Below are 26,826 nucleotides of genomic sequence, written 5' to 3'. Positions count from 1 at the left end.
CAAACCTTCCTTCCTTCCTTCCCTTTAAGTAAAATTGCTGTGGCAATCAGATGAACTGCTTGAAGCTGATATAAATTGAGCTGTGACATTCAGATGCAATTACTGATTAACAGTTCCCTTTGGACTGACACTTCTTGAACTTAAAGAGAAGTCAGTCAGCTTAAGTAACATTGACCTGTTGCTCAAGTTTTTTAGGGGCTAGTATTACTTCAATGAATTCAGTAGCATCACACCTGTGCAAGCAAGTTCAGGCCTGGGATCTGCACAGTTAAATACAAATTTTGTGTCTTAGGAGAATTTCCATGAAGTGGAAAGAGCAGGGAACATTGTTGGTAGTTTTCATAGCAGGCAAAATTCTGATTTTATTAAAGTCAGCAGGAGCTTGGGCATTGACTTCTCCAAGGGAACAGTGGTTTGCCACAAGTTTAGTATTTCCATTTCACTCTCTTCAGTGAGCAGATTGGTGCTGTTATGGCATTCAGTCTTTTTCATTTTTAATTATCCATATTTAAGTACAGGATATATAAAGTTTCAATCTGTCTAGGACTTACTTTGCCTCGGTTTCTCATGGCTATGAATGTTACATCAATGCTTAGTCCTGCACTTCAAAAGCTCAGGCAAAAACATTAAAAAAAACCTTACCCAGCAGTTTGGAAAGTTCCTGAGGTTGCAAACTTTAGTTAACTGACAGAAGCAGTCTGGATAAGAGGCAACCTGAGCCCTTGAGGGATGCTGGCTTTTGTTACCCGGTATGTTCTGCTTTTTTCAATCTCCTTGGAAACGCAGTAGCACACTAGTGCGAAAAATGGGGAGTGGGCACCTGGCGTATGGGAGGGAATGTTCCCTGCAGCACCTTTAGGCTGTGCTGTGCCAAGATGCCGAGTGCCTTGCGTTTGCTTGAGCTGAGTCACTGTATGCAAGTCTACCAGGCTAAATTTCTTGGTTTGGAAAAAAGTGAAGAAAAGGTCTCTTCTGGGCTGCTTTCCTTCATGTCATCTGGAGAGTTTGTAGCCAGCTTTGCTCTCCTGCCACATCGATAACAATCTGCTTTGCATGAAACCTCTCATTGCAGGTAGGAAGGATGAGCTCCTATGCTGACATCTGCGGGTCCAAGCATGCGCAGGGCAGCACCGAGGGAGGGTACCAACGCTATGGAGTTCGGTCCTACCTGCATCAGTTTTATGAGGACTGCACAGCTTCCATTTGGGAGTATGAGGATGATTTTCAGATCCAGAGATCGCCTAGCAGGTGGAGCTCTACGTTCTGGAAGGTACTGCCCATTGGTGTTTACTGGAGAGAGAAACTCCCCTTTCAAGACTTTCCCATGCAACTAATGGTTTTAGGTATTCATCTGGAAAGGCCTTCTGTTGCTCAGTTTTCCCCGAGATGACTGAATAACCACCTGTCTGAAAGCAGGGTGCTCTTACCAAGATACGTCAGCTTCCAAGGGAGTTCTGGGGTCTTTGGATCCTCTAGTTTCTCTGTCACAAGGAGCCATGTCACTGAAACATCAAAGTCTTGTCTGGGAAACCCCACCCATAGTTTGAAAGTGTAGTTTACCTCTGCTCTGCACCCATAATAGTCCTACCGGATTATTGGGAATAGGACTGGTAGGTTAACAGCAGTAACTCTGGGACTGTGTGATCTATAGGGGTCAAGAAAACAGCAAGATCTCCATTAAGGTCAGGGAACTTGACAGAATTGGAGAACACCAAAGGTTGGAAGGGGCCTGTGAGGCTGTCTAATCCAGCCCTTCTGCTTTGATGGTAGGACTATTCTGTGTGAACCAAATTTTGCACTTGAAATGTGGAAAGGTCACAGAATATTTCTAGCATGGCAATAGCAACCTCCTTCTAATCCCTGCAAGGGAATGACATTTCATGGAGTAAAAGCCAAGTGGTGGATATGACACAGACTATCAGCAGGGACTGAACTGTTGGTGCCAACCACCACCTTAAGCTAAAGAAATAATCAGTCACACAGTGCTGGGGTTAAACTGTGATCCTCTCTGTGATGGGGCCTTTGGACATGAAATGCTATTTAGACATAGAGATGCATATTCCCTTGTTTCCAGACATGTCAGTACGGAATTATATAAATGTAGTTGTAAACAGACAGTTTTTTTCCATATGTTCTAGTAGGGCCACATATGACCTAAAAGAAAAATACCAGCCTTGTCCTAGAAGAGAGAACTGTACCTGCAAGGCACTGTGAAAGCTAAATGCTTCTTAGGACCACTTGCCAACTAAAAACTGGAAAGGTGTATTAATTGGTTTTTTGTTTGTTTGTTTCTTTGTTTGTTTTCCAGGTCGGACTGATCTCTGGGACGGCTTTTATGCTGATAGGTTTAACGGTTCTTGTAGTGGGTTTTCTCGTGCCACCGAAAATTGAAGCTCTTGGGAAAGATGATTTTGTTGTGGTGGATAGCCGTGCCATTCAGTTTAATGGGTCCCTTGATATATGCAAGCTGGCAGGAGCAATCTTGTTTTGTGTTGGAGGGTCCACTGTGGCAGCGTGTCTGCTGATGTCTGCTTTTGCTAAAAGTTACTCCAAAGAAGAAAAGTACCTCCAGCAAAGATTTAAAGAGAGAATAGCTGATATAAAAGCCCATGCGCACCCAGTCACAAAAGCGCCAGCACCGGGAGAATCAAAGATACCTGTCACTTTGTCCAAAGTTCAAAATGTCCAACCTCTATCTGAAACCTGACCCTTTCCTTAGGTTTTGTTTCTCACTTGTAGATCACTTTAACTGGAAAATATCAGCTGTTGTTGGCATATGTGCTAGTCAATTACATCGAGTGCTCTGCTATACAAATACACAGCTGATGGGAGAGCTGCTCCAATACAAATTTAGAATTGGGAAAAGGGAAATTATGTGATTAGACCTGTGACCAATATATTCAGTGTATTTGAACATTTTAATCTGTGTTGAACCAGTAAGTCCTTGCAACAATGATTAGGTGTTTAGCATATCAGACTGCATCCCTGGAAAACATAGGGTGCATTTACGACAGCTGTACCAGGAACACCCTACATCCCAGTGTTTAAAGTTTAGATGAGTTGGCTTTTTGTTTCATTTTCTTCTTGCCTTTAAAATACTGTCTAGTCTTACTTTTACCACCTGGTTCTGCTGTCTGGGAAGCCAAGATTCTGCCCTTGTAATTTGCACTTGTCCTCCTGTCACATGCTACAGTCTGTATCAAAGAAATACTGCACAGGTAAAACATACATGACAGTGAGCACCCTTAATTTGATCCTGGCACATGTCGCTTACCAGCAATGTTACTTTCTGGGAAAGGCAAGTTATACTTGATCCTGAGTTAAAACTAACCTGTGCAAAACCGCCACTTTTGTCTTAATCGTTGCCATATTAACAAAAAGTACAAAATAAAGAATTCATATGGGAGGAGGAACATCATACTTGTGTATCTTTGATTTGATATGGTTTCTTTCATTACATTGTATTATGTTTGAACCTTATACAAAATGTTTCAGTCTTGGCTGGGTATGGATTACAAAATGTGGTTTGATATGCCCAGACCCCATATTCTGTCAGTACATTAATGCCATGTTAAATGACCTTGACATACTTACCTAAAGACATTTTGAAATGCTGTTTATATTTTTATAGAGGATAGAAAAAGTTATGCTTAACCAGATACATTTGTGTAAATGCTTACCTGAAGACTTGTCCTTTCATGGAAGACCCTTAATTATTTTCCCACCCAGGGCAATTCTTTCACTGTCTTAATCTATGAATTTAAATTAAACTGTATAAAGAAAGATGTGACATTTGTATTCTCTGACAATATGTGCCACCTTATAGTTCTGTCTATTTTTTGAATGGATTGAATAAAATTCTAGGCGTGAGCCAACCATGGATTTAATGAAAAGTCTCTTTCTAGTCAAACAGGTTTCTCTATAAATCTAATATTTCAGTTTGAAAGGAGAAATCGGCAGTCAAAACTCACCGGTCTCTTAATGCAGTCTGTGTTTTCAGCTTTCATAGGTGAGGAAGTCACTTTGGTGCTGAATAAAAAAGATTCCAGCACACTAAAAACAGGTACATGGTAACAGCTGTGCTCTTTTCCTTGCTGATAAAACACTTTGTGGTCTGTGACTTGGTTCATACTTCCACAACTTAAATAAACCAGAACATACATGTTTGGAAGTTTCAGCTGAACGTGCAATAATTATCGTGGCTGCCAATAGCATCAGAAGTAAAATTTTCTTCTGAAAAGTGCCTATCTTAGCAATGCAATTGCAGTGTCCAAACATTAGCACTGAAAAGATGGACAATCGAGAGCTCATCACATGCACACGATTACAGACAATGAAACAAAGTAGGTTTTGGCGCATCTGACATTTCACTGGCACCCATATATTAGAAATGCAAAAGCACATTGAACCCAATGCTTAAAAATAAGATTGTGATCTCGGAGGAGAAGCAGATGAAGCAGTGCTAAAGAGGAAAAGATGAGAACACTGGTAAGGTGGGGAGCTATGTATTATTTATAAAGCAAGCCAGCAAGAGCAGGGGTGATAGGTAGCGATTCCTCACAAGGCACACAGCAGCACTGGGACACAGGGACAGGCTGTCACTGCTGCTGTTTGTTAGTTATTCCAGGTAGAGAGGGTCCTCAGCGCTTTCTTTTCAGGCTGGGAGGAATTTTGTTTACTGCTATTAGCTTTCACAGCTGTTGGGCTATTGGTGCATGGGCAGCGGGGAGTCAAGCTGTCCTCACCTTTTCAATGGAGGGTTTTTAATTAAAAATTGTACTTGGAGGAAATGTGACATTTTAAGTTCAACAGTGAAGTTCACCAAAGGAGATGAGCGTGAGGGCTCCTGTAGCTATTACTGAGTCCCTTCTCTCCAGCTACCTTTTGTTAACACTGTGCTGGAAGTTTGACTGAAAAATCCAGCTGGAAAAGAAAGCACAGTTTGGGCTTGTTTACCCAAAGTAGCTAGATGGGTATACAGTTCTCCTTAAAACACACCCCACATGTGCCAGTGTTGCTAAATTTTTGTCCAGAGGACTGCTGACCTGACAGGTAATGAATAGAGCTGATACAAGCACGAGGCATTCAGTTTTCGTTGCGCATCGCTCCTGCAGAACTGAGTGTGCTTTGACAGTATGAGAGAGGATGAGTCATGCGTGGCATTACCCAGGTGTTAGGGAAAAAGAAACCCCTCGAGGATCTAACTGAAGCTTGCTGGGATAGGAAGTGCATTTGGGATTCAGCAGCAGCAGCAGCAGCAGCAAAGCTGGTAATGCTGTCATGGCTAACGTTGCCACACACATTTCACCTCATTAAACCCTTGTTTCAGTTGCTTAGATCTTTCCCAGAATTAAGACCTCCAGAGGCTGCAATCCTTCACAGCAGAGAATCAGTGGCACATAGGGCTTTTGTAGAAATACTGAGCAGAAAATTGCTGTGCTGCTATTAAGAAGCCACATACTGGAAAGTCTAAGACATGTCAGAAACATTTTCAAGATCCATTTCCTTGTAATGTTTTAACACCTTCATCCTTTAGTGCAGGAACTGAAGCATCAGCAAAAGAGCAGTGGAGATGTGCTTTTTGCTGTTCTCATGGAAAATGCCTGTGATATGGCCTCCAGCTGGGGAGCCAAGCTCTCTGGGAACTTTCCAGTGAGGCTGAGGGCAATCTGTCCCTGCACATATTTCCCTTCCATATATCTTTTTCCCTTTTCCCATCCCCACCAAATTGCAGTGCACGCTCTACTCCAGGACTGCCTGGGACTTCCCCTCCTGGCACTGGCTGCCATCACCTTTCCGAAGGGGGCATTAATGGACTCCCTAGTACAAATAAAATATGGCTTGAGCAGCCAAGTTCTTCTTTTTCCAACCCTCTGACCTCCCCACTCAAGAGGCTTCTCTCAGTTTCTTCATGCTCACCTTATTTCTTGCCCTTCTTCTAGCCTCATTTGGCTTAATATTACAATGCAACTGTAGCCAAATGCCATTTTCTCTGCAATTGTGGTGAAAGAAATCACATTTTTCAGTCTGAGTGGCAATCACTGACTTCGTTTTTGTTAATACACGTTCTCCTGAAGGTTAGGTCTGCTTCCCCTACCACACTGTGCAGAAAAGGCTTCTCTTCAGCATCTGTTCTGTCCTCCCCCCTCCAGGTTGTCTTGACCCTTTTATCTTCCATTTGTTCCCAGTGCACAGTGAATCACAGGCAAAGGCAGAGATGCAGAAACATCCCCTCCTCCTGAGCTGACTGTAAGCAGATTTAATTCCTGGTTTCTGCTACAGCCTCAGCCTGCCACTTCCAAGTATGTGATTTTTAATCATGCGCAAGTGCAAGCAAACAGCTCTTCATGAAAGCAGCAGCAGAGTGGGGAGGTTGCAGCGTCCTGACCAGTGGCCAGCAGAGAGAGGGAGGTTTGGCAGGGGAGAGCAGCGGCAGAACCTGCATGCTGGGGAGGCTGTTCGGCCCCCGAGGATGTGAAATCCAAGTGAGACAGCAAAAGACTGTAAGAACCATAGTTGGATGCACTTCGCCAGCAGCTATCTATCAAAGGGCTAATAGCAGAGCAACAATTTTGGTAAAATAAAGGAATTAGCACTTTGGCTCATTCAGCACTGACCTGCCATCCTGCCATTGCACAGCAGGCTGCCCTCAGCTCACTGCACATCAGGGGTAGCAAGACAATATGGTGCTCCCTGAGTGGGCTTTGGAGGCACAGCCTCGCTCCCTCCTCACCCCACCACTTCCACTGCCGAGAGAAGCAGCATCTCTACAGAGCATTACCCTGCGCTGGCTGTTTGGGGTTAATGCCCACGCACCACTTACAGAAGTGATGTTTGGGTTTTGCCAGGTCATCCCCATGGCACAGTTTGCCCCTGAGGAACATCATCGCAAATGGGGAGATCCATGTAGCCTCCCTCCTATTTCCAATATTTAGAGACCACGCATGCTCCTTCTGGAGCCTCCTGATCTCTGGGCAAACAATCCATCCACACCCTGATTTTCTTCAGCTCTTATCTGGACACACAGCAGACCACACAGTGCATGTTTCCTGCATTAGTTCACTTGATATACATTAAGCAGGGCAAAGCTCAGTTTTGCTGACAGGTAATTTACAGAGGGACTGTTATGAAAATAATCTCTGCATATTAACAGTAAGTCAGGCCAATACTTCTAACAGCCCCGCAAACAGAAGAAACAGCATGCACGTAACTGGTTTTATTGTTTTGCCTAATCATTTGCAGCTGTTTTTTGCAGGCTCACTTTTTCCATAATTTACCATTCATGGGATTTTGCAAATAAAGATGGGAGATTATATTTAAACATTGCTAATAAGCTAGTCAATTTAACAATGTACTGGATGTGCTGCTCCAGCAATTTCAGCCTCAAGACTCATGGCTTCAGGCCGTTGCCTAGCTAAAGGCACCCCGCAGTCTGAGGCTGGGAGGATACTTGTTCGGCCAGCGAGAGGCCTGGGTGGAATGTCATTATTTCCCTGCATCTACTTGCCTAATGACTTCAGCATCTGCTGCCCTTTCTCTCCCTGCCTCCTTCAGGAACCTTGCACCCTGATATTTCCTTCCTCAGCCTCTGCATCTATTTTTGGCACAGCATCTGGGGTGAGGTAAGAGGGACCCCTGCCCCAGGCACATCTTGGAGGGGGTGTAGAACATGTCTGCCTGGAACAGTGGCACGGAGGAGGCAGGTCTGCAGCACTGGCAGGAGGGAGATGGAGGGGGAGAGAGGTGAGCAGGAAGGAATCCCTGGGGGAGATCTGACAAAATGCAGCACTTGAAGCATCAATATTGGTCATCTGTCAATGAAGATCAGAAAAGATAGTCAGTGAATATTGAAAGCACAGAAAAAACTTGCTGCAGGTCTAAAACCTGTGACCAGAGCAACACAAATACGGTGGCTAAAATGTTCATGGAGTAGACGTTTAAAAAACCCCAACTTTTAACATCAATATTCTGTTCACCACAGATGGCTAGACAAGCATGAGGACCTTATTCTTGGACAAGTGCATTGTGCCCAGTGTGAGAACACATTTTTCCCTTTAATATGCTATAATAAAGAAATCTCTTCTGATAGCTTTTGCTCAGACTGGGTTCAGCTCTCACCTGACCCTTTGCAAAGGGATTTCTTCTGAAACCAGAGCAAGTTTGTGCCAAGAAAAAAACCACTTAGTTCAAAGACTGCTGAACACTTTGCCACTATCTCTGAGAAGCACAGGTTGTCAGAGAGTTCCCCAGTACCCGTCACATAGAGGCTGGTTGGCTCTCTGGCTCACTGCTTCGTAAGGCTACAACCAAGTGGGCTCATCTGCATCTCCCCTTGCAAAGCAGAGGTGACTGAGCTGGCCCAGAGCAAGGCACACACACCATCAGTGCAAAGCAGAGCAGAGGCAGTTGCTGAGACCCAGCATAGCCACAGGAGCCAGCGCCAGCTCCGTCCTGTAGCTGAGCTCTGAGGGTAGGGGCCGCTCCAGCATTTTTCCAAAACCACCATAGGGGCCACATGAACTTTTACATGCCCTGAGAGCCAAGGTCTCAGATTTCCCCAGGGTAGACATCACCATCTCTTGGAGTACTTATGACATGGGCTGTGGTAGGAGCTTGGTCCCTCGGAGTCAACACCCATTAAAGAGAGATGATTGCAGCACATGTAACCAGCCCCTGTGTAGCTCAAAATCACAAAAGAATGGACTGCAACTAGCTTGTGCTGATCTCCAGGCAATCATGCAACTGCGGAAAGCCATAGGTTGTTAGTTGGTTTAAATGTCTCTTGTGTTTAACCTTATGTCTACATGAGCTGCTATCAAATCTTTGCCCTGACATGGAGCATTCTCTGGGTCCTCTGCCCTACCACTGTCCCCCCAGCAGTGGGGACTGCCCTCTGAGGAGTGCCTCAGCATTGCCCTCTGAACCAAACTGCTCTTTCTCCAGACACCGCACATGCTTAGCCTAAGGTATGACAGAAGAGCATCCTCCAGATCATGCAGAAGTTCACCTGACTGAACCCATGGCATAAACTGAAGGCCTCAGCTCAAAAGTAGCTCCAGAGCCAATAGCCAAATTGTTTTCTCTCTGCAGATGCATGCATCTATGTTGAGAGGGCTCTGGTTCCTGTCTGGTATGCTGCCAAGTCTATTCATACAGGCTGTCTGCAAGCAACCCAGCAGGCAGGCATACAGAAGGCAGTTCCCAAACCACTCTCCAAGACCAGGCCACTGAGTCCTCACCTTCAAAACACCCAGCTGTGGATCGCACAGATACTGGTTTAGAAAAACCCCAAAGCATATACCAAAGTATCTCCAGATGTGCTCTGCAAGGAGGTTGCTGGCTGTGTCTCCTGCACGTCACACCTGCATTCAGGCATGCACACAGCAAAGCACAGAAACCAGAGGTGTCAAGACTACAGTCTGCATCCCACATGTAAGGGAATTAATATAGCACAGGCTCGTTGCTTGTCAGCAGGGGTGAGCAGCAAAGGGGGCAGGTCTTCTCGGAGCACCATGTGCCAGGGAAATGAACCATGGGTGGATGGAGCTGAATACCCATGGATACGCGTGCTGCTGAGCGCCTGACACAGACATCATTCCTTTTGGTATGGGAGCCCTGAGAGGGAAGTGCTATGCACAGTCCTTTTCATTTCCTGGTGGAAACAACAGGCTTCCAGAGAAGTAGGCATTTGTCTGAAAGCAGTGGCAAACATTACTAGGGCATTCAGCACTCCACAATCTTCTTCCCTCTCCCACCAGTCAGGCACCTGCCCACCCCCCAGCAGCCAAATTCAGGGGCCCTTTGCAGCGCAGTGGCTCTCCCTGCTGCGGAGCTTGCAGCAGTATATCTGAGTGTGGATAGGCATTAGTAAGCGAAAAAAGCCTAATAACTAACCTTAAGGCCTTGGAAATTAACTGCCCACCCCTCCCAGTCTCCCCCGCTCCTTTTATGCAAAACCCCCTCTGCTTCAGTTTGCCCACAGAAACTCGCACTTGAGAAGGCTCTGCCAGGGGAAGGCTCTAATCCCCATGAATGGGCGCGATGCTACCGCAGCAGACGGCTGCTTCCCTTCACACACATGGGCCCATCTGCAAGCATCAGATGTGCTTGAGGGTGAGGTCCCCAGCCAGAAGCACCCAAGAGGTTTAGCTACCCTACTTTCCTTGTCCTGGGATAAGCCACTCACAACTACGTGGTCAGGATGCTTTGAACAATGACCTCTTTGGTCATCTTGAACTAGGCCTTCTTGAAAAGGGGAAATAGCCTTCATCCACTTCTCTTTCTCTGCAGAGGGAGACTACTTTCAAACAGTGGATGCAAATCCTATTTCTTGGCTTAGCAAGTTAATTCCCTTTTCATGCTAACTCTGGGGCAGTGGGAGAAATAGGAGAAAGGCAGGGGAAGGTGTAAAGCTCAGGCTTCTCTGAGAATGCCAGCTTTGCACCAACAATCTCTAACTGAGAAATAACATGGAACACGGGCATTTTTTTTAGAAATATCATTTCTCACCACCAAGCTGGAAGAAGCAAATGCAGCAGAGAAACAGAAGGATGCAGCGATGGTACGCAGTAATGGAACCACAACCTGTGGCAGTACAGGAAACAAGGGCAACTTCTGCATGAGGGTACCGAGCTGGGTATCCAAAGCGCAGCAGCAGCATGACTGCTCGCCTCTGACACTACTACTTCATCACTGAGACAGAGGAGTTTAAATCAGTCAAATCTCTAGTCAAATCAGAAGTCCTTCACAACTAAGACAAGCGAAAAATCTATGTATCACTGAGGTCTGAAGATATTTTCTTCCCTCAAGAGCAGGAGAATCCACCCACCCATGTGAGCACAAAGGCAAAGGGATGGTACCCATCCCCTAAGTACTCGCAAATAAAATTGCTATTCTCTCCTACCTCAAGCACTGACTTTGTGTTCCCCTACTTCCCAGCTCCTTGCTTCTGTGACATTCAGCTGGTTCTTCCATGAAACTGCTTCAGCTGAAGGCTGGGGTACTTATCCCTCCCCCACAGGGCTGGCTGTTGCCAGCCTCTCAAGCAGGAGGCCCAAAGACTCCCACCAGCTTATCTCCTCCCAAGCAGCCACAGTTCCCAGGCTGCAGCTGTAAGAAACAGGGGGCTGAGCCTCACTCGCACAATTCCCCGGTGCTGGCAAAGTGAGCCAAGGCTGGCAGTATGGGGCACAGCCAGCCAGCGCAGCTCCACGAGAGGTACGGCTGCGGCGACAGCAGGGCTGAAGTCTGCAGGGCGAAGGAGGCTGCTTCTCCCCTGGAAGGGAAGGCAGAGAAGCAGGGCAGACCGCAGCCAGCGGTACCGGCTGTGCTGCCAGGGCCAATTCGGACCCCGCACCCCTGCGAGCCAGAGTTGCCACGTCGCAAGTTTCACCTGGGAAGCAGCTGGATCAGCCACCAGCACGCAGCAGGCATACTCACAGTACGGGCAAGCCTTGCTCAGTTACAGGGGAAAAGGGAGGTTGGGAGCAGTTTTCTTAATGACTGATTTCAGTAAGATTACCTTTTTTTTTTTAATGTTGCTTAAAAATACATGATGTAATCTTAGTGTTTTTCAGCATCTTGACAGGATCTATCCTACCAGATAATGCATTGGATTTGGAGTATGAGATTCTAGCAATGCTTTTGCATTCTGTGGAGTTAAACAGTTTATGAAGGAGGAAGAAATGCAAATGTTTTCATATTTGAAAGCTGACAAGTTTTTTTCTGGTTTCTGATATAGATAGTATGAGAAACGAGAGAGAAGAAATGGCCCTAAAAAGATTTGAAAGTGAGTCTTAAGAAATGTAGTTTCCCTTAGACTTTTCTTATAAAACCTTTTGTTCAACATCTCAACACAGTCTCCCACTTGTGGGGAAAATGTGATTTTACTCCAAATGGTGAGGCTTGAAGTGTTTTAGACGTAGGGGCAAAAGCCACGCCTTGCCAGTTTACAACGCAAGCACCAATTTGATCTGTCACACCCACGTTGACTCTGCCTCCCTCCCTGCACGCAGCCTGCCAGAGGATGCTCCTTGTACCACTACAGCCTCCGCAGCCCTGACACCTGAAGGCTGATCCACTGACAGTAGAAAAGTTTGGATTGGTGGTGCTAGGGCCCTCTCCTCTGTGTTTTGGCACCTTCCCCTTTATTTGAGCTGATCCAATCCAGTTACATCCCAGTCCCTTTCTAACTTTTCCCCACACCCTTTGGGGGCCTCGCACATCCAATGTTCCTTAAGAAACAGGCTGAAGGAGAAGAAAACCCCAAACCACAAGTAGCACAGTGGAAAAAAAAAAAAACACACAACTCCTTATAGATACATGCTTTTTGTTAACAAAAGCATCCTGACACTTTACAGTACAGGTTTTGATTTACATACCCCCTCTGCAAGCTATACTTTATTTTACACTTGTTTAAAAAAAAAAAAAAAAGAAGTGCCTAACTTTGTGGCAAGGGCAGCTACAGAATAACTCTGAGTGTTTCTTTTCTTCCTCTCTGAGCAGACAGGAGGAAATCAGACCGTGCTGAAGAGGGAACGACATTTTGGACATGGCCCACCATTCATCCAGAGCCACTGGAAGTTGTTACAGGGTCAACAGTGCTGTGGTATTATGTTATTTATGCTTTATTGCATGCTATTATTGCCTTTTGCAAGCGCCAGCCAAAGCTTCTCTTTCCTGTGAAAGTCAGCTTCTTCAAAGGGGAAGGATTTTGAAGCGGATCCCAAGTGGAAATTGTCTTTCCACATCATCCAATTTTAGACTAATTCTTACGCTACCTTTTCCATTAAGGGTGACTCAGCCAGGATCTCAGATATTTCGTATCATCCTCTGGAGGGGAATTTTTCTCCAGTCACGACCTGGAGAGCCTAGAGGACTGCAGCCAGTATAACCACTGAGGCCAAATGTGTTAAGTGTGGTGGTTTGAAGACCTGGCTGGTGCTTTTTTGCACACCTGGAAGCCTGGAACAGGGCAGGACCTGGAAATCACCAGTGTCGAGGCTGTAACTTGGGAATTTAGCCTTGGACAAAACTTTTTCATGTTTTATTTTGGAGTATGGAAAAAGTAAATGAAATGCCTTCAAAAATGATTCTACAGAGGGAGCTTGGATTAGGAACTTGACTTCACCTGCTGCACACACGCATCAGTGCCAGCACAAAGGCTGGGGTCCAGAAGATGAGAGTGAGCGTCCAGGCAAACAATTCTCACAGAAGAGAGACCTGACATTGGTTTTCACATTGAAATGCACGGACACTAATCAGAGAGTTCACAGTATAAATAGTATGCATAAAACCTGTGCCTCTGAAAATCTATTAACCATAATAATGAATCTACATGTTCTTGATATGCAGAACTGTGAATCATTTTATAGAGAATTAGATTCCTTCTAGTTTATGCCAAACAAGAGATTTTGAAACCTTTTTAGGATTAGAGAGTAGAAGCTCTCAACTAATAAAACCTGTATTTTGAATTAGACTTCAGTCCCACTGAGGACAAGGGAAAAGTATAATTGAATTTATAAAATTGCAAATATTAGAGCTAAGTATTGTCATGGCTGTAGGTGACTGCAAGAAAATTATGAACATTTAAAGGCATTCCTAGTAACCACATAGGTTGTTGGAAGTCTGCCTGCTGTTTCAAAATACTCCTTTCTTTAAATCAGATGTTCCCTGCACTGTAGCTAGTACTAAAGACGTTTGAAATTTTTGGTATCACATGTTGTAGTAAAGACTTGTACTTTCTTTCTTGAATTTTCTAAATCCTGGCCACTTCCTTATGACCCAGGTAGCTCCCAGTCGGTTTTAGGCTGCTATTTCCACTTTACTTCAGGGCTTCAAGCATTCTGAGCTTGGCTCAGCAAAGCATCAAAGTATACACATAAAAAGATATATCACCCTTTTTATGAGGTTAGTTATTACTAGATTTAGCTGTATTTTCCTGTATAATTATAGCAAAATTCAGCTACAATCAATAATAATTTTTCCCATCACTAACAAGATTAGATTATTATATATGCACATTATTTATGTGTGCAGTATGTGTGAACACACAGCAAATGCATTCAGTTACAGTGTTCGCACATATGCCTGTAAATTAATGCATACAAATAAGCACATGCACAATAATCTAAAGATAGCGGATGGCTTCACTGTCTATTGCCATGTCTAAAGCACTTCTTTTGATTAAAACTTAGATTGAAGGCTATCAGCCATCCAAAACAATACATCCTTGAGCCGCATCCCATTAAGTCATTCTGATTGCTACTACTTAATAAATACACCCTTCCTCGAGATACTTCATTTTCTACTTACATTTATTATCTAACAGTTATTTTAATGTACCTTTGGGATAGTCAATCAAAATACCCAAGCAAACAATCCTTTCCCCATATTTTCAAGTAATCACAATACTTATTCTTTTTTCCTTCTGCACACAGGTTTATTTCGCTTTACGTCAGATGCCACTGAGTGGGGATTATATTTTCCTTATTTCACCCATTTCTTTCTGGAAGCTAGCTTTATTTTGGCTCTGATATGTCAAAGCACTGAAGCATTAGATAAAATTTAATGAAAACTGCAGTCCTATGGGATTTAAGCATATGCTTTAATGCTTTGCTGAAATTAGGAATTTCAGCAGGGAGACGTCTAGAAGTTTGGGCAGTTTTCTCAAGCATTGCCAGTGAACAGATAAAACTCACATTATTTGCTGAGTATCAGCTGAACAGTATATACATACCAATAATCCAGTCCTAACCTGAACGATGATATTAAAAACCAGTGGCCAGTTTAACTGTGCTGTTATTCTTAGATATGTAACAGTTAAATTGTCAGCATATTTTCTTCCACAGTTGCAATACAAAAACTACCGAATCTGATTTTTTTTGTTTTTTTAAAGTTCCAGTTGTGGGAGAATCCTATCAGCTGCAAAATCACCCGGTTTATAAAGTGAGTCACCCAAAGATAGACTTAACATCAAATGGGCCTTGATATGAGACAAAACACAGGAATGTGTATGCTAGTTCTCTTTAATAGCAAATTATTTTTAAAAATAAAACCAAAACAAGAAAACAAGTCTTAAAAAAACCTCAGAACTGTTGCATATAAGCTTAATAAAATAACTTTATATAAGCTTAACAAAATAATGTATCTCATGTAAAACTGAGTTAAGCCATCACACACAGCAAATCCAGACAGAAAAACTATTAGCAAGACCACCCGTATCTTTCTTGTTTAATTTCTACTTTAACATCAGATTTATTTGTTATGCATAAATTAATTTATCTCTATAAAAGAACCTGATACAAAATTCATGTTGTCAGTGTTGTAAGATGAATGATAAAATGGTTATATCTCTATTTCCAAAAAGTCTGATTTGCTATTCTGAAGAAATATATCCTGTCTTTATTACAAGAAAACAAGAGGGGAAAACATTTTAAAGGCTGAATAACAGTCATAAGGATTTCATGTTCCCATGAAAGAAAATGATCATTTTACACTTGCCTAGAATTTAGTTTAAGCTTTTAAATTACTCTTACTGGTATCTGTAAGTCTTTTAAGCATGGAAGACACCAAACATTTGGGGAAAAGGGAAGAAATGACAGAAACCACTGGTGGACAGAAGCTGTAAATAGAAACCAAAGGGAGAAAAGTATCACCATACAAATCCCTCAGTTTCTTCTAAATGTTGTTTCTAGGTACAACATTTTGAGGCAAATGTTCTCTAAATTAAGTATCTCCATCAGATATTTTTGGGTGTCGATTTAACTTCAAAATTTTGAGGATGAAGAACATCTCAGAGGTTATTCAAGTCTTAATCTGCAATAAGATGACTGCAAGTTGAGTCCTGTATTTGGTACACCATTAACTTCTAGCAAAGAGCCCATTCACAGTAATGTCAATACAAGATTATTGTAATTTGTCTTGATTCAGCAACACATTTAAGGCCATGCTTACTGGTAAGCATATGAGCTATTCAGCTCTAAGTAAGCAAAAACACAGCATCAGCCATTTTCCTTGGTCAGCTTTGTACAGAAGGTACAGCAGGTAAATTCCCCTAAACTCCCTGAGACAGAGCTGCCTTCTCTGGCTGGTTAAGTATTGTTTGAGGGCTTTTAATGCTACTGCATATATTATTCCAGTACGGGATGAAGTATAAAGGTACCTAGAGGATTTCTCTGTGTCATTTTTCCTCACTAGCACATACAGTTATTTCACTCATTCTGTTTAGGGGCAGGGCGGGGGGTTGGTTGTTTTTCCACTTCTGCTTAACTTTAAATGTCTTCTTAAATCCCAGTGAAATCATAGCTATTTGAGCATAGGCTTAATTGCTGTATCAAAGAAAAGAAGCATACGTACTTGCTTAAGAGTTTGGCTAAATTAGGAGCTTATTTTGAACTGATCGCAAATATAATATTCCCTCAGATCTTTGTCAGACAGTCCAACAAAGGACACACAAATCATCAACAATTCAGAGATGCCACAGGGCAAACTGTTCTAACCCTGTTCCTATGGTTTTTAACATTATGGTTTTTATACTTACATTGCCAATACTCAAAAACATGCTGAAGGATCTCTACGTATTTCTACTCAATTGAAAAAATATATGTAATACTAGAAAAAGTGAAGATGTTTGTATGAGTTTCAGTCATGACAAGTTGTTCTTCACATTCCTCAAACAGTGCTTCAAGTTCAAATTGTTCATAAATGTAATTTTTGTCTTAATGGCATGAAATCAACAAAAATTACATTTAGTTTCTCATAGTAATAATTTACCAGCATTAACAATAAGGAAACCCACTATTTCTTTTGTATAATTAATGAAATTATGCTCAGGGCTGTATTTCTATGAACTACAAATTATTCCCATTACTACAGAGAAATGAACAGAGCAGTGGAATTGGTGTCATTAAGAGAACTAATACTGTGGATCAATGCCTTATTTACTAACGCAAATTAAGCCACAGCCTACCAGGAGCCAGCTTGCTCAAAAAGATGATGATATACTTCCAACCATTAAGGCTATGTAAAGGATTCATAAATACAGCAATTGTTGCTGACTTTTACAAAAAAACGGTGGGCTCATCGTAATGTGTTTCATATTAAAATGGCTCCATTGACAGCAATGGTTTCATGGCAATTTCAGTCTGAATCCAGGCCTATTCATTTTTTTTTCATCAATAAATTAGATTTCATATAGACTGAATTACAAATCCATCCAAACTCAACTTTTGAAATGAACCTGCTACATACTCTTCCTTTACATTTTTTTCACTATGATAACAATTCACTGTTAGTGAATCGGTGCAGGACAATCAACAAAACTTCTTGCTGTAAATGGGAACAAGCTGCAGTATTGTAGGCTGTCTACATACCTTCACAGTGCTAAATAAGTGCTATCTATGAATGTAAAAACTAATGATTCTAATTAATATATTGAAAATCCACTATTTAGTAACATTAGGACTGACACCTCATTATAGTACACCACTTTTTGTGGGCATAAGTCCATTACGTGAGGAATGTATTTTAATTATATCTTAATATTATGCCTGGAAATTATATATATCATGTGGAATTTTAAAGAAAAAACTACATATGTCCTCATTAAAAGTAAAAATTGTTTCTCTTTTCTGAACAAATCAGCAAAGAAGTTTTGACATTGAATTTGCGTGGGGTTTCTTTCATTTTTCTGGAACAGTTGTGGTTATTCTGTTACTGCTAACCATCTTATACTACAGAATAGTTCATTTATTTCTAATACTACTATACAGTACACCTCTATTTCCCGTCTCAAATTCTATCATAAAATCTCACCTTGTAAAAATACTTCGATGTTCTTCTAGTAGCTATTAATGTTCGTTTTCTATATGAGACCATATGGCATTATCATCTCAAGACTCAACCTATTTTCCCATTATAAGTTATCAATCACAAAAAATAACATGCTTTATTATAATCTTTCATTTTCTGCTCATTACATTTTTTCTATCTATGCAACTGCAGCACAGTCATTGCTCTGGTCATTTTTTTCACTTTCCTGCGGGCTGGTGATTGTCACCCTTGGATTTGTGGATGTTTTTTCGAGATGGGAATCAACCTAGAGAAAAAGGACAGGTACTGTTAGCTTTGTCGGGTAACAAAGATTTCACTTCATTTCAATACAGTGTAAGCACTTCATACTAAAATATCTACAAGGTATTCTTAATATGTAAAAAATGTTTTCCGAGAGTGATCACATTTTTATTTACTTTATGCTTATATACCTTCCAAAGGAGAAAGTACTCAAATTAGAGGTTCCCCCCCAGTTCTTTCATCAAACATCCAGTTACCCACATATCCATTTAAAGTGAATGCTCACTCACTTTCTCCATTTCCATAAATTACTTCAGCTTTTCTAAAAACAAACAAACAAAATCAATATAATCAAGCACAGAATAAATTCAGGGCCCAAGAAAATGTCGCATTACTCAGCTCTCTTAATTGAAAAATGTTCTTGTGTGTCATACAGAAACAGAAGAAAGCCCAGTTGCAAGGTGCAAGAAACCATGTCACAAAAAGCACAGGAAGAGTCTGGTTTTCAGCAGCCTATAGGCAGGGAATATGCAGCAAGTTGTTCTACTTCTGATGCTCAAGAATCCCACTCATCCCAGATCTGGATTCTTCCCATCAAACAAAACACCTCGTTGCCCGCATCCTGTTCACTGGTCAGTTCATCTGACAGGGTAGTCCACTTTATTTTTCTGGGCTGCATGCCTCCACCAAAGCCAACACCATGTTACTGCGTCTCCTAAATTAATGGGATATTTGCTTTTAAACCGAGTAAAGCCTCTTGCTTTGAGGATCTTGTTCATCTCCACTCTTTTCCAATTTTTAAGAAAAGGAGATGAAAATTCCACAAAGCAATGGCAAGAGCCCTTTATGAAATGCAACTTGTGTGAAACTCATCAAAATAATGAGGCACTGTGGTTTCCTGAACAAAACCTTCTGCTCTGTCCTAAAGGACAATGTAGTGTGGAAATATATAAAGGTTATGCTTTTCTGGAAATTGCAAGAATTTTTTTTATTACTTTTTTTCAAAATTCAGCATACTCAGGAAAGCAGGAGATGCAGATTCATCAAATAGCGAGAAACATCTGCTTTCTCAGTTGGAGGGCATATAATGTAATCACTGATTTAATTGATCTATACAGACGGAAAACAGCTTTTTCCCACAAACTGAAGTTCTTGTAAATGCTCTCAGGACCTTATCAGGAGTGAGCTACTTAGAGACTAGCTGAGAAGCCTAAGGATGAGATGAATGGGGAACAGTAACTTAAGAACAACAAACTGAAAGAATAAACACTTACCTGGTTCTGACTGTCAGAATCCTCTTCTTTTATTTCTTCTTCAAGCTGAAGATCACCTTGGTAGTTCAAGTGCTCCATTCCCTCACTATTTTCTTCTTTTTTCTTGCCATTTAAATGGATAAGTTCCTCTTCCTCTGCTTGGTCAACATTCACTGTTTCTTCTGCTTCATCTTCATAATTCTCATTTAATTTCTTCTTGTTTTCTTCCACTTCAATTCTTCCTTTAACAGTTTCCCCACTTTCCTCTCCATTCACTTCTGGATGTTCTTCCTCTCCTTTATATGCCTCCTCTCCCCTGTCATTTTCCTCTTCCGCATTTTCTTCTTCATCTACAGTTTCTGCTGGCCTCTGGTGAAAGGAAAAGCAGCAGCATTATGAGGCACTTTTAATCAGAATGCTCCACGCAATCCTGAAATGTGACAGACATCAAAATCACAGTTACATCATTACTGGGGAGTAAGTATGCTAATTTGAGGTTTGTCTACAAGGACAGAAAATGATGCTCCTGTACTAACACCCCATAATGCACTCCTATTCTACATTTAAAAAAAAGTGTTAGTGAGATTTAAATGTATGACACTGGGTTAATCCATTTGACCATACTCAAAACAACTGGAATGAGCTAGATTTAATTAATACAGCAACAGGCAACAGCTATTTTGTTCCAGCTATTCCAGGTTCTCTGACATTCTAGCATTTAGTATGTACTTGTTTATAAAATCCTATCACAATAAAATATCATACATCACTAGCCTATAAAATCCTATCACAATAAAATATCATACATCACTAGCCCACAAACGGTTCCTCAAGAAGCATTTTACCTATGCCATGCCAATCGGTCCTGTTGTGCAGCCTGTCTTCTTTGCATCCACAGAAAAGTAACAAGAGAGATGAGGATAACATCATTCCCCTTCCCAAAGACCCCTTATGTAGCACAGCATAGTTAGGATTTGTTTGACATTTAGCAATTAATTTTTCCTATACAGAGTCAGACCAGCAGACAGGAGGAACAGGATCTTGACCCATACTGAAGAAGAGTAAGCAGGAACTCGCTATAGATAAAGCTGTTAGTGGCATCATTTCATGACAACCTGGAAGACTGATGCACATACTAACTAGTTTTTGTCATTTATCTTCCAGTTTCAGCTTTGAAGATTCACCTGACTATTCAGTGAACCAATGCCCCTGTTGCCAAGATGACTTATGTACTTGTGCTAAGGTTTAAATGAAAATAAAGAGGAAAAAAAATCCCACAGGAGTGACAGGGTGTCTGCCTCCCACACAGCCTCATCAGACTCCAAATCTAAAACAAACAAGCTGAGAGCAATAGATTATCTCTTAATCAAAAGTCTTTGGAATTTTACTATGATTAGAAATTCCTTTATGCAGGCAGCTATCTGCTACAGACCGGTAAGTTATGTCTTCTAAAAATCTCTTTCTGTCACTAATACTAACATTTCAAAAGAATTCTCTCATCACCTTCAACATATTAGTAAAAGCCCGTTCAGCAATACCAACAATTGATTGAAGCCTCTTGATGAAACACCTTGCTTTTGCTTTGATATCTAAGTTAGCAACATAAGACAACTTTATTATGCCAGTGCAAATACCGCATTGACACAGCTTCAAAAAGGGCAAGTTATTGTGTTGTAATAATCCATAAAATGACAAATTACTAGAAATAGTACATGGTTACCTGACCAGATAAATAATGGTTCCATAAGTAATTTCTGCAGTACAGTAGTGTCTGCATGTTTTTCATTCAAGCCTTTCTGACTCACTTTCATCTGGTGACATCAAACCGGCCTTATTACCACTAAAATAAAAATTAAACAAGCCAAGTCTTTAAAGACACCTTCAAAGAAGGCACCATCCAAAGCAAACTTGAGCCGACTTCGGTAATCTCCAGCACATAAAGATAGCAAAGAATCTGTAGATCTGTAAATTCTTGGAAGTTACCTGCTAGTCTTACACATGTGACCTACTAATTTGTTTTCAGTCTGCTAAGGAAATTAGCAGCTCTGGATTCTGACCATGAACAGAGGAGGGCAGAACCAATTAAATGCACCAGACAGCACTAGCTAAAAGCGAGTGGTTTTGGTTTTGCTTAATGACACCTGCTTGCTATGACATTACAAACACCAAATGAAGAGAGGGTAAGAAAAGAAGAAAAGTAAACCCACCAGGCTTTCTCAGTTAGCTGTTTTAGTCATCCAAGATATTATTATTTCCAGCTTTTTGTTACTGCCTGATAGTGGGTACAATCAGAAGAGAATACCTGCCCTTGCCTGAACTGCTTTAGTATGGTGGCTCATTTTGGACCACAGAAGGCAGTGTGCAGACTTTACACCATGGTGTAAACAAATGTATCCTAATGCATATGCTTTTACTCATTTCACTGCTGTGGAAGCAGTCGTTGGCATAGAAGCACAGTGGACATTTAAGGGGCAGTAACTTCCTAAGGTGCTATACTAGCTAGACTCATTAGACCTTATCTGTCTAAAATAGGTGTGGATGCAAATTTTTTAAGAGTTCAAACTGAGTAATATAGAAGATAAACACAGCATTATTGAACCGTACCCAAAAACTCACTGGAAGCTCACAAGGAACTGGCATGAAATAACATTCAAATTTCACCTAATTTAGCTTGACCAGTCAAGCTAAATTGCCTGAAAAATAATAGTACAAAACACGGTCCAGAAAACAAATCCCATCAGTGCAAGTATAATGTTTTTATAGTAACTGAAAATTTCAAGATAGCTGAGCACATTACTACAACGGTTATTACTACTACAGGCAAAAATAAAAAGTCATGTTTACAGCTAATAATTGGAAAGCAAAATGCATTCTTCATTTAATCTCCTTTCAAGCTGCACTACATTAGAATGGACATTTCAAACAAGTTAAAATCAACATTGATCCAGAGGAAAAGACCTTCTGCAAGGTAATCTAAAATGCAGTATGGTTCCCACTGCAGCCGAAGGTAGGCTTTGAAATGTGAATATGACCACAGATGATGCATTTCAGAATGCACAGCAGACCTAAGACAGGACTGTAGGGAGGGAACTGAAGGCCAAAATCACCCACCAAATCGTACACTGCTGTTTACATAAAAAGTGTGATACTTTCTACTGAGATCTTATTTATCTACTAGCTATGCGTATATTAGTATTCTCTATTTTAAGTACACCTTCTTCACTGAGAAAGAGATATACTTAGCAAAAGTTAGATCTTTCATATTTAGGGAAAGAGAATGCTTATGTGTATATATACGTACAGGGACGAAAACAGAAAAAGGGAGAAAACCAGAATGTGTTATGGTCCAGAGCCTGTAAATGCTGTACATGCTTAACTTTACCTTCTTGAATAGTTCCAGTGATTTTGGTGAACCTGAAATACTGAGCTAAAGCCTACATTAAAGTGCTTGCTGGGTCAGGGTATAATTCAAAGTCCCCCAGAATCAATGGGAACCTTTTCATTGAATTCAACACACTCCAGCCATCCCTCCACCTACAACTGTACAAAATGCATATTATGTATACATCAAAGTTACTACAAACCGTGTTCTCAGTCAGAATAAATCAGGATGGGCGTATTGAAAGCAAAACTGGTATGCCGATTCAGACCTACATGTCCTTGCAGAAATTATCAGACTCACTTCTAGAAGTCAGCAATGATCTTGTATACTTAAAGAAAAGCAGTGACATTTCACATCTTAGTTTTTAGCTTTTCATCAGTCAACTTTTAAATAACCAGAATATTCCCAGTAAGAGCTTCCTATTGTAAATGCATTGGCTGGATAGCCAAGACAGATGTCAGACTCTGCTGCTCCTCTTTGCACCCGAGAAGTCAGAGTTCAGCTTTCAGCCGGTGTGTTGGCTCACAGGAAGTCATACAAGTACATTACATTTGGGATTCTGGTAAAAGCTCAGGGCATCTCAAATCCAGAGAACCAACTGTATCTCCAGGTCTGAGTGACTGAGGTCTCTCACCACTTTGTAACACAACTAAACAAACATGAGCATCAAATATTAATATCAACATGTTGACATGAGAGATTCCAGGATCATAACAGAGAACAAGGAGCACTTCAAAAATTCATGCTGGAAGCACCCAGCCAGTCATAGCCCAAGGTAACTAAACATGTATACTGTAACAAATGACAGAATAAGTGTTCCTGTGTTACTTTAGACCTGTGTCCACATCACAAAAAACAGGAGCACAACTTGAACCTGAAAGCTTGAACCTAGGACCGGAGAAGCATGAGGTGGTTACATTCTTATTCCTTGAGGTAATTTTCATGGAGAAGTAAGTGACTTCTAGGACAGGGGACTTTTCTGGTGACTCTGATGGATTACCCTCATTCCTCCTATAGTCAGAACTACTCATAGTAAGGTTTGTAACTTTGCTTTTTGTATGGTTGCAAGAAAAGAAGAAGTAACCTTCTTGTTTTGCTGGCTGCATCTTTTAAGTGAAGATGATGCTTTTGCAGTTTCCCAGTTGAAAGTACAGTAGTTAGAATAACTAGTCTTCAAACCATGCCTTCATGACTGTGAGCACAATTCTTTGCTTGTCATGGACTAGCAATAAAAAGACTTACTGACAAGGACTTGTAAATGTATATTGAAAGGCATATTCAACCAAAGGCACATAGAACAACTGAAGTAATTCTCAACTTCATGCTGGAAACACAGACCCAGCTTGCCTTCGCGAAACCTCCTGACTTAACTAGCAGGTTGATGAGGAACAGACTGAATTTCATTTTGCATTCAAGAAGTATGATTACTTGATGGTATTTTTAATCTCAGCAAAAACAGGGCATTTAAAAAAGAAAGATGTATTCTAATTACACTCATCATGCTATCGTTCATTAAGAGCTACATTACCAAATGCCATCATCATTCAAAAGCAGTAAGTCAGGAAATCTTCAGACATTGAAGCATTTGGCTTCTTTTCCTCTAGGGATGTTAATGTAACCTCTCAGAAGGTTTGTACATGACTGATACTAGCATATTGAAAAGTGCAGTATCACAAATCATTTAAGGCAGAAATTATTTTGTACCAGTAATGTAAAACATAATTTTGCTTTATTGAAGACATTTGGAAGTGTTTACTCGGCTAATGGTCACAACAGACAAAAAATGAGGTAGACAACAAAAATCTTAATGGTCACAAATACTGGCATGAATACATCTCACAAATGCAGCATCAGGAACACTTAACTTTCATTGCACCAAACCTCTCAAGAACAGAGCTGCCCCTGCTCCCATCCAGTCAGGAATGCTTTGTAGCTGCACTGCACAGATTCCAGCAGCAAAACATTTTGTTCCCGAACCAGATAGGGTTGCTAAGTGACAGGAGCCCTCTTCTCTTCCACATCATTTACAAAACCCAGGCTCTTAAAAACAAGCAAATGAATAGTTAAGGGTTCATCAGTCTTACACATCCCACATAGTAAATGCGCTGTTGTTCCTGAAGGCAAAAAAGTCTTTATCCCCACAACATTTAAACTCCAACCTTTTTTGAGTTGGATGCTTTTTGGTTTTGGTTGGTTTTTGGTTGGTGGTTTTGTGGGGTTTTTTTACAACAAATGCAGCACCTGAGTCCACAGAGTCTAATTTTTCATAAGAACAGAGCACCCAGAAGTCTAACTGGAATGAACGGAAACTATGAAACATGAAGTGTAGAAGAAACAGCTTTTCAAACTCCATTCCTCAGTTTCATTGTGTGGTAACTGGAAGCATGCATAATTCCTTCATCACAAGACAGCCATGGCAGAGAAGAAAATATCTGATCAGATCCTTACTTTTTTAACATGTACCTAAGTCAACAACATTTTTCTCCATTTATTCTATTTCTCTGACAAGCATGTCTAGCTTTTCCATAACATTTTCCATGTCTACATTAAAATTTACCTAAACTTCACACCCTACAGTATAGTATGATCTGTTCAGCATCCTTGTAGACAAGGAGAAGATTGATAAGCAATTAAAAAGACCTACTGAGGTTGCAAAAATAGAGATTTTGTTTTTTCCAGAAACAGACTCTTCTACAGTGAATGAAAAATGCCCTAAAAGTTAAGCAATTTGAGAAATTGTCTGCTCTAGGATTTATAGATTTTTTTCAAGACAGGTGCACACAGAGAGAGGTAACTTTTTTCAAAGTGGTATCAACAATAGTTTCACAAAAGAACTGCGTTTGCAGGCTTCACTCAGAAGAAGTGAAGGCCACATGGGCCTTCAAAGAAAAGATCAGACCTTGCTGCTTTAAATTCAGAAACCACAGTCATCCAATGCAGAAACCAAGGGAAGATCTCTGTTCTCATGCTGAGCTGCAAGTAACCAACCAGAATAAATTTCCCTATCTCACAAAGACAAACAATAAAAAAATTAAGTGTAAATCAGTGGAGCTGAAAGAAGAACATGCAGGGGAAAATCCTATCTGCTTGTCAGCACTCAAAATCCAGAAGGCTTAAATTACAGCTGCATCATTTGTAGCGAAATTTGAGCATAAAAAGTTTTGCATGTATTCTTTGTAAATGCCATTCTGAAATCCTTACTGATGTAGTGCAAAATGTTTCCTCATGAAAAGTTCTAGCTTTTTTAATCAAGGAATGTCTTTTCAAGCAGTCAGTCTGTTTTAATGTTGAATCAATGCAAACTTTAACATTTTGCCTTCAGCAATAGGGAAGATAAACCTTTTGTTCTGTTCACTGAGGTGAATCTTGGGTCTCTAAAGCAAAGTATACTCCATAATGAAAACTGCAAATGAAAGGTGCAAATTTTCTGCTACTGATGATACACTCCAGCTACAGAGAGAGCACCTAGGGGAGCTGCACAATCTCACATCACATCACAGCCCAGGAAATAGGGAATAACGAGTGGCATCAGGACTGCATTAATCAGTGGACGTGTCTGTAATAATGAAAAGCAAATGGTGAGTGAAAGAACCAAGAGTGTGAATATCTACAAAAAAACCCAAATCATTGCCCATTAGACAAATTTATCATCCAGTAATTTTTGCAAATAAACACAGAAAGAGAGAGGGAGATGTGGATGATGAATCTGGAGCAGGTAAAAAATCCCAAACAGATTCATTCTATATCACTTACATCTTAATAGCCAGTCTCATATACCCCATGGCAAAGCAGGCTGGCACAACAACGTGCCTGAATTCCTTGTAGGAATAATGCACTGGACAACTTCGTATCTCACAACTCTCATGCCTACCCCACCTCCCAAGGGCTCAGCATGGGAGAAGAACAACCATGCTTATGGAAACGGATAAACTAATGCAAACTTGCAGTGTTATTTCAATACTATTACTACCAACTGCTGCTTTTGTATTTCACAATTTATATAAAATTAAGGAAAAAGTAGTAGTTTGTTCTGAATGCTTTACAAGTTAGAAAATCCTCTATCTCAGAAAGAGGTACTTTGAATATATTTATATTATTATCAGCAAACTCAAAGTAACA

At 41.0% G+C, this 26,826-nt stretch overlaps 2 protein-coding genes across 2 annotated transcripts in view; one reads left to right on the top strand and one right to left on the bottom strand.

The window, feature by feature from the left end:
* The first annotated feature begins 1,081 nt into the window (after nucleotides 1–1,081).
* Nucleotides 1,082–2,707, top strand: NRSN1 (neurensin 1). The gene is made up of 2 exons (XM_009484788.2): nucleotides 1,082–1,270; nucleotides 2,309–2,707. Exons 1-2 carry the CDS (start codon nucleotides 1,082–1,084, stop codon nucleotides 2,705–2,707), a joined length of 588 nt encoding a protein of 195 aa, XP_009483063.1.
* A 15,282-nt stretch (nucleotides 2,708–17,989) lies between these two features.
* Nucleotides 17,990–26,826, bottom strand: part of DCDC2 (doublecortin domain containing 2) — a 70,812-nt gene continuing 61,975 nt past the window's right edge. Inside the window, exons 11-12 of the mRNA XM_075705957.1 lie at nucleotides 19,347–19,694; nucleotides 17,990–18,097 (exon numbers count right to left, since the gene is read on the bottom strand). Of these exons, the coding sequence (XP_075562072.1) occupies nucleotides 17,990–18,097; nucleotides 19,347–19,694 (456 nt within the window). The remainder of the gene's footprint in view (nucleotides 18,098–19,346; nucleotides 19,695–26,826) is intronic.

Source organism: Pelecanus crispus, chromosome 2 (genome assembly GCF_030463565.1).
Source record: "Pelecanus crispus isolate bPelCri1 chromosome 2, bPelCri1.pri, whole genome shotgun sequence".
NCBI lineage: Eukaryota > Metazoa > Chordata > Aves > Pelecaniformes > Pelecanidae > Pelecanus > Pelecanus crispus.
The sequence above is the reverse complement of the archived record's forward strand: the minus strand, read 5'-3'. Positions and strand labels throughout refer to the sequence as shown.

What these genes read in the sequence shown, in the direction of transcription:
- NRSN1 (XM_009484788.2), top strand. Translation starts at nt 1,082, where the DNA reads ATGAGCTCCTATGCTGACATCTGCGGGTCCAAGCATGCGCAGGGCAGC. An exon ending in GGAGCTCTACGTTCTGGAAG is followed by an intron (nt 1,271 to 2,308) that starts GTACTGCCCATT and finishes TTTGTTTTCCAG; the next exon opens with GTCGGACTGATCTCTGGGAC.